Here is a 7,276-nt window from a genome sequence, read left to right as displayed (position 1 = left end):
TTGAGAACAACAATGGGATTCATGATATGTTAGCTAAGATTATGTCTAAGCTAGGGTTGTAGTCTTTGAGTCCTTGTAGTTTTCTTTGCGTGTTGCATATTTTTATCTACATACCTCTTTTGTAACTCTGTTTGTTTGATCAATGAAAAGTTATTCTGTTTCTTTCCTTTTGTCGTTTTCTACATCTGAATCTTTTATATTCTTTTTAATGTTATGACAAAAAGGGGGAGAAAATGTGATAAATGATCTGATTTATTTTATCAGTTGCTGGGAGAAAGCCCCCACATTTCTAACAAGAACTTTTAAGTTCTGTATTGTCTAAGTGTTTTTGCAGGATTGAAGACATCTTTCAAAGCTCAACACTAGAAGCAAAACCATGGGAAACGCAATTCTGTAAAAGGAATAAGCTCATGGAAACTGAAGCAAGCTGAGTGCTATGAAGCTTCAGAATCAGAAGCAAGAAGGAAGAATGTTATGATATTCTAATGATGGAATATGCACTAACTTTTTCTCTGTCCTTATATGTTCTGATATATTTGTTTAAGCTTTACTATATATATGATCTGATGCATTCTGTATGTTCTGATACATATTTTATGCTCTGATATATATATATATATATATATATTTATGTGTTATGCTCTGATTCATTCATGCTCTGACTTTTGTCGTATAGTTTGTTCTGTAACATTTCAGAATGTAGAAGATGCTCTGATGATGCTCTGGTACATTAAAAAATGTTCTGATACAATCTAGCATGGAATGATTCAAGAAGAAATTCAAGCTCTGAAGCTGTCCTCTGGAAGCAAGAAGCAGAAGCTGTGAATATTCTGAAGATCTAAGCATGTGTGATCGTCTCAACTGAAATAGAAGATACTCAGGGAAGTTCTTTATGCAAAATTTCTTCCAGTATTTATTTCAGGGGGAGATTGTAAATCTCAGGGGGAGACACATTCACACATTATGTTTATATGCTGTTGCTATAAATGTGTAATTGTCTTTAGCCGTCTGTTATTTTGATTGCAAATTCATATCATTTATATATGTTTTTGTCATCATCAAAAAGGGGGAGATTGTTAGAACAAGAACTGTTCTGATCAATTATCTTAGTTTTGATGATAACAATGTATATGAATTTTGCTTAAGATAATGAGGTACTCTAATCCTATGCAATTTCCTTTTCAGGAAATATATGAAGAGTATGCACAAATCAGCGCTCAGAAGCTTTGACTCTGAAGGTTCAACATGCAACATCAGAACATGGTCTGGCAAGACATCAGAAGATGGTCAAGCAGAATCAGAACATGGTCTATGGAAGCATCAGAAGGACTGGAGTTCAGAAGCAGAAGCACTGAAGTCATGGTATCACGCTCAGAAGCACTTCAAGGTCAGAAGATCAGAAGATGCTTATGCACCAAGCTGTTTGTACTCTGATGATATTCAAACGTTGTATCTACAAAAGATCAATCAGAATCAAGTACAAGATGGCAGGCTACGCTGACTGACAAAAGGAACGTTAGAAGCTATTAATGGCAACGTCAGTAGTCGCAGCAAAAGCAAGGCTCGAGGTAGTTGACAAAAGAGTGAAACATTAAATGCAATGTTGTACGGAATACGCAAAGCATTAAATGCTCCCAACGGTCATCTTCTCATGCGCCTATAAAATGAAGTTCTGATGAGAAGCAAAGTAGAACTCTTGCGCAAATTTAGAGAAACGCTGTCAAATTCAAAAGCTCTCAAACTTCATCTTCAACCTCACTTATTGCTGTTGTAATACTATAGTGAGATTAAGCTTTAAACTGTAAGAGAAATATCACAGTTGTGATTATCTCTTTTAAGAAGCATTGTAATACTCTTAGAATTTGTTTACATTAAGTTGTAAAGGACTAGAGTGATCAGTTAGATCAGAAGACTCTAGAAAAGTCTTAGAGGTTATCTAAGCAGATTGTTCCTAGAGTGATCAGGTTGTGATCAGAAGACTCTAGAAGACTTAGCAGTGTCTAAGTGGAAAACCATTGTAATCTTGTGTGATTAGTGGATTAAATTCTCAGTTGAGGTAAATCACCTGATAAGGGTGGACTGGAGTAGTTTAGTTAACAACGAACCAGGATAAAAATAATTGTGCAAGTTGTTTTTATCTTACAAGTTTTGAAACTACACTTATTCAAACCCCCCCTTTCTAAGTGTTTTTCTACCCTTCAAACGTAGTTGAATTTCAACCAGTTCATTCCAAGGATCACATCGATTTGACTTAAGGGTAGACACACAAAATCATCACAAAACTTTTATCAAAGACAGTCAAAAGACACTTTCGACCAACATAAGTAGTAGTAACAAAACCACTACCAGGAACATCTATTATCATGCTACCATCCATATCAGACAACTCCAATTCCAACTTAGAAGCACATTCAAGCGAAATAAACGAATGAGTATAAGCAGTATTAATAATCACAACTAAATCAACATCATTAATAAAGCAAGCACCTCGAATCAAGTTGTTCTTCTTGGAATCCTCTGTCCCACTCAAAGCAAACACTTTGTCGTTGGTTTGAGCAGCAACCTCCTTCTTTGGCTTTTGACATTGGGTACTGATATATGACCTAGTTCACAATAATTGAAACAAGTGGGACCATCATTCTTGCATTCAGGAACATGATGACCAATCTTGCCATACTTGTAGCACCTCATCACCTTATTCTCACATTAATTGGAACGGTGACCTTGTTCACCTCACCGGTGACACTTGATCTGAGCGGGAGCTCCTCCCCCACTTATTCTTTTCCCATCAAACGCCTGTTACTCCCCTTTGTCAGCATCGTATGGCTTCATACGATCTTGATGCTATTTTCCTCTTTTCTCATTCAAGCTCTTGTAATGAGCCGAATGAGCATTGCTGTCTTCTTCATAGATTCTACAGCTATTTACCAACTATTCAAATCTACGGATCTGTTGATACCCAATTGCTCATTTGATCTCCGGACGCAAACCATTCGCGAACTTGATGCACTTCGAGAACTCAACAATTACTCTATTGTAATGTGGATAGTACTTTGCCAATTCCACGAACTTCGAAACATATTCAGTCATAGTTTCTTTCCCTTATGTGTTTATTAACTTAACGTAACGAAAAACGATAAAATAACCTTTTTTCAAAAGAATAAAAAATAAATTTGATCCAATGTCAAGTATTTTCAAAGTCAAACTCCAATGAACATAATGTGTGTGTTTGGTACATCGCTAAGTACCTCTTCCATTTAGTTCACACAAATGTCATAATCAACTTCAAACACTTGATCCAACGTCAAGTCATTTTCAAATCATTTTCATAATAAATTGGATGAAAAAGGATGGTGTGTACGTACTTTTCCACATTATCTCTCAAGTACTTGGGTTGCCATTCGTACTTAACTTATGGCCCAATGCTTGTCTTCCATTTAAAACACTTAAAAATGAACGAGTTTAATTCGATCCTCTTGGCATGAAAAAACAGAGGTATGGGCGCACTTGTCTTTTCACCTCCTTGAGTGTTTTGATCGGCAGCCATACTTAGCTTATTGTTAAATACTCATCTCCCTCCAAGTACCAATGATTAAACTTTCATTATAAAAAACCTTTTTCATTATAAAAAACCTTTTTGAGGATGAAAAAGGAAGGTTATGGGCTCAATTGTCCTTTCAAATTCTCAAGTACTTGGATTGCTAGGCGTACCTAGCTTGTGGTCTGATGCTGGTCTCCTACATTAAAATCAATCACAATCATACAAACCTTCTTTTTTCGCCTTAGGGAAACTAAAAACAGTTAGAAAGGACATGTTATTTCCGTTATTACCGAAATATGAGCAACTTTAACAGATAGAAAGTAAACGTTAACATCGTCCACTAAAAACAACCAACATTCTACCTCACGAACTACGTGGCTTTGATTTCTCATTGAACTACGAGGATACGTAGGCGTAGGATTCTAAAATCTTGGCGAGCACATTAATTAAAAACTTATTTTCCCCTTAATTTAAACTATAAGCAATAATCGCAAGTAACCTTTAGATAAATAACACCCATATATGCAAAACAATCAAAATGGTTACCGTTGAGTACAACGGGTGTGAGGGGTATTGATACATTCCCCTATGATAATGGACTCCTGGACTCGAAGTTGGTTGTGAGACCTTTTATCTCACTTTTGGGGTTTTATCAATATTTTTTTCTTTCTTTTGGAATAAATAAAGTTCGGTGGTGAATCTGTACTTTTTCGCGGCGCGACATCCATAAACCTACAAAGCCCCACGTTCAGCATTTTAAACTCATGGCCTTCTCCATGAGGCCATGGTGTCTGCCATGGACTTCAGGAAGCCCAAACATGCCACTTTCACACGTTTAGCAGGTGGCCTCAAAGTTTAATGTTGATGGTGTTTGCCATGAGGCCATAGCGTTTGCCATGGACCTTAAATGCTGAAAATTGTAACGCTTCCAAATTCAGTTTTTTCCACTTTCTTATTTTTCTCCACTCCCTCCTACATGATTTTGAGACTCCCAATACCAGTTGTAACACTATAAATAGGACCTTAAAATTTAGTTTTCGGAATCCAAGTTTCATAGAATTAATTTTTAAACAGAAAAATCACTTTTGTAAAGCAAATATTCCTCACAATGAGGAATTGCTGCATATTAGAGTTAGATTCAAAAGATTTACAGGAAAGATTAAGATTTGGATCGTTCATAGTGTAATATTGTCGTCATTATTTTCTCGGAATTTATTTAAGATATTTTTCAGTACCCATTTTTGCAACTCTTTTAATTTCAGTATGTATGACGTATCAAATTTCTTATTTCTCTACTAACTGTTTTTTTTTTGACAAGGACATTTCTCTACTAACCGTTATTTGCTATATACTACTTTATGCTTATGATTAATTGATTATGATTGTTACTTGTACTGTTATATTTAATATGATTTGTTTTTGTATGAATGGTATTTATAGTTTCTGTTACGTAGACACTATGTCCGGTTAAATTCTTAGAACTCGGAATGTGAGAACTATCGTATCTGACGGTGCTTGCATTTAAGTCGCGAAAATTATGATTAAATGAGATTTGTTTATGGCTGAATTTTCAATCTGTTTTTAATAAAAAATTTCACTGCAAAAGCATGATGTAGAGATACCAATTTCGACTCGAAAGAGCATAACCCGTATCGGACTTAGGAAAAATTCATAATTTAAATAAAAACACTGTGAAAACATCTTTTAAGTAAAATTGCTTGAAATAATATTTTCAAAAAGGGATTTTAAGAGCATAAACAGACACACAAAAGCGGACACTTATGAACTTAAAATCTGATATTAGACAAGTGAAAGCCGTTAATGCTTTTAAAATTATTTTTAAACCATAAACAATTTTTTAATTTATCAAAATTAATTAATTTTCAAAAAAAAAAAGTTTTACACTTTAACAATTCTCACACGCGGAAACGGCGGAATAGATTTTAGGCTAAATCCAGTTCCAACTGTGCAAAAGTTCTTTAAATTAATTCTTTTCTTTATGATAAAAAATTATTGCGGATTTAATCATGAAATAAAGCGACCTTGCAAGTATTGTTGGTAGACAAGAGTGTCGCACGCTCGCGAAAAATGAACTGAGTCGCCACCAATATATTTATCCCATAAGGGAAAGGAATATCAGAAAACCTAACAAAGGAAGGAACAGGGTCTTGCGACCAGAGAATCAAGGTACGGGAGTCGGTTACGCAAGGGGAAGGTATTAGCACCCCTCGCGCCCATCGTACTCGATGGTATCCACCTATGTTTGTTTCTATCTAAAGGGTGTGTACTATGTCTATGTCTACATGCGAATGAATGCAAAAGAAATACGGGGAAAACAAGGAATATTTACAAATGTGCTCGTTCAAGCCCCGCGACTTGATGCCTACGTATCCTTTTCAGGAATCAGAGCGCCGTAGTTCGGCTCTTTAGTTTTTGTTTGTTTTTGTGTTTTTTAGTTGGGCGGAGTTAACGCTCGCGCTCTTGCATAAGGGATCGACCTAGGATGCAATAGAGCGGAGATAACAATGCCCTTAAGAAAAGAGGTGAGAGAGAGTCTGAGTGTTTCGAGGAAATCCCTTAAGCAAGGGAAACTCGAGTTACTCTTTGGTTGGTGTTTTTTAGAAGTTGGGAACTTACGCCTGAATGGGACCCTTAAGCAAGGGAGATCCAAGCACTCGAACATTCTCTTAAGCAAGGGACTTTCAAGCTTCCATTCCCTTTTTAATGATTTTCACTTTTTTATTAATGTTTTAAGTGTTTTCTTTGTATTTTTTAATGGGAGTTTATTTTGATATTTTTAGATGTTTTATGGTTGTAAAAGAAATGCAAAAGGGAACTAGTCCTAATTTCTACATCTATGTTGTTCTAATCTAATTCTAAAATTGAACATTCACAAGCAATTATTTACGAGAGTTATTTACAAAAATTCCACCAAACAAATTTACAAAACAGTTAACAAACCATTATTCTAAAGGTATTTATAAGAAATTATTCTAAAAAACTAATTGGATGGAAAAGTATTTTTGATTTATTTTTTTTTATTTGAGGAAAAAAGTTAATTGCAATAGAAATGAAAGAAATTGATTTTTATTCGAAAAAGATTTTATTCATTGAAGGCGAGGGGTGCATTATCACATAGGGAGTGAGATCTATAAACTCCACACAAGCCCATACGCATGACCCATTCCACATTCTCTTTATTCCTCTTTTCCATTTTCTCATTGTTTGCTCAGCATTGATACCTTTTACCATGTGATCAACACTCAGCATTATTATTACACACTGCATAGAGGACTAATATCAATTGGTCACATATTTTTTTAGTGGATAAGGCCAAAATGCATGGCCAGAACCAATCACGTGCTCACAACGCAGCAGCCAATCATTTGCTAAAGGACAAAACGAAATGGAATATAAGTCATGGCCTGCACATGCGAGCCACGTCAGCTGACCATGAGGATAAGATGGAAACACACTCTGACGCCGACTTCCTTCGCCGGTCATCTTCCCCGGTTCGCGCCACCGTCCGCCACCGTGGCTTGCGTCCAACGCATCAAGATCCACACACCACTCCACTCGGAATCCTATACAGAATCTAGATCCGACCTTCACTCTTCTTGACTCTCCTTATAAAACTCCAACCGGAGCCATACAATAAACTTCGACCGATCAAAAAAACAAAGCAGAGTTCATAGATCTAAGCTATCAGTAATCATCTAACTCATGCATACACAA

The 7,276-nt window shown here is 35.9% G+C and overlaps 1 protein-coding gene across 1 annotated transcript; it reads right to left on the bottom strand.

The window, feature by feature from the left end:
• Window positions 1–2,251: 2,251 nt before the first annotated feature.
• On the bottom strand, window positions 2,252–3,090 carry LOC131624992 (uncharacterized). Its single transcript, XM_058895905.1, has 2 exons — window positions 3,002–3,090; window positions 2,252–2,603 (listed from the first exon to the last, which is right to left on the bottom strand). Exons 1-2 carry the CDS (start codon window positions 3,088–3,090, stop codon window positions 2,252–2,254), a joined length of 441 nt encoding a protein of 146 aa, XP_058751888.1.
• Between the last annotated feature and the right edge of the window lie 4,186 nt (window positions 3,091–7,276).

Source organism: Vicia villosa, unplaced genomic scaffold, assembly GCF_029867415.1.
Source record: "Vicia villosa cultivar HV-30 ecotype Madison, WI unplaced genomic scaffold, Vvil1.0 ctg.000177F_1_1, whole genome shotgun sequence".
Classification (NCBI taxonomy): Eukaryota; Viridiplantae; Streptophyta; class Magnoliopsida; order Fabales; family Fabaceae; genus Vicia; species Vicia villosa.
The sequence above is the reverse complement of the archived record's forward strand: the minus strand, read 5'-3'. Positions and strand labels throughout refer to the sequence as shown.

Excerpts from the sequence above, each read along its gene's own strand:
- LOC131624992 (XM_058895905.1), bottom strand. The coding sequence starts at position 3,090 with ATGACTGAATATGTTTCGAAGTTCGTGGAATTGGCAAAGTACTATCCA. Across the intron at positions 2,604-3,001 it reads GAGTTCTCGAAGTGCATCAA|GTCATATATCAGTACCCAAT; the intron begins GTTCGCGAATGG and ends ATTGTGAACTAG.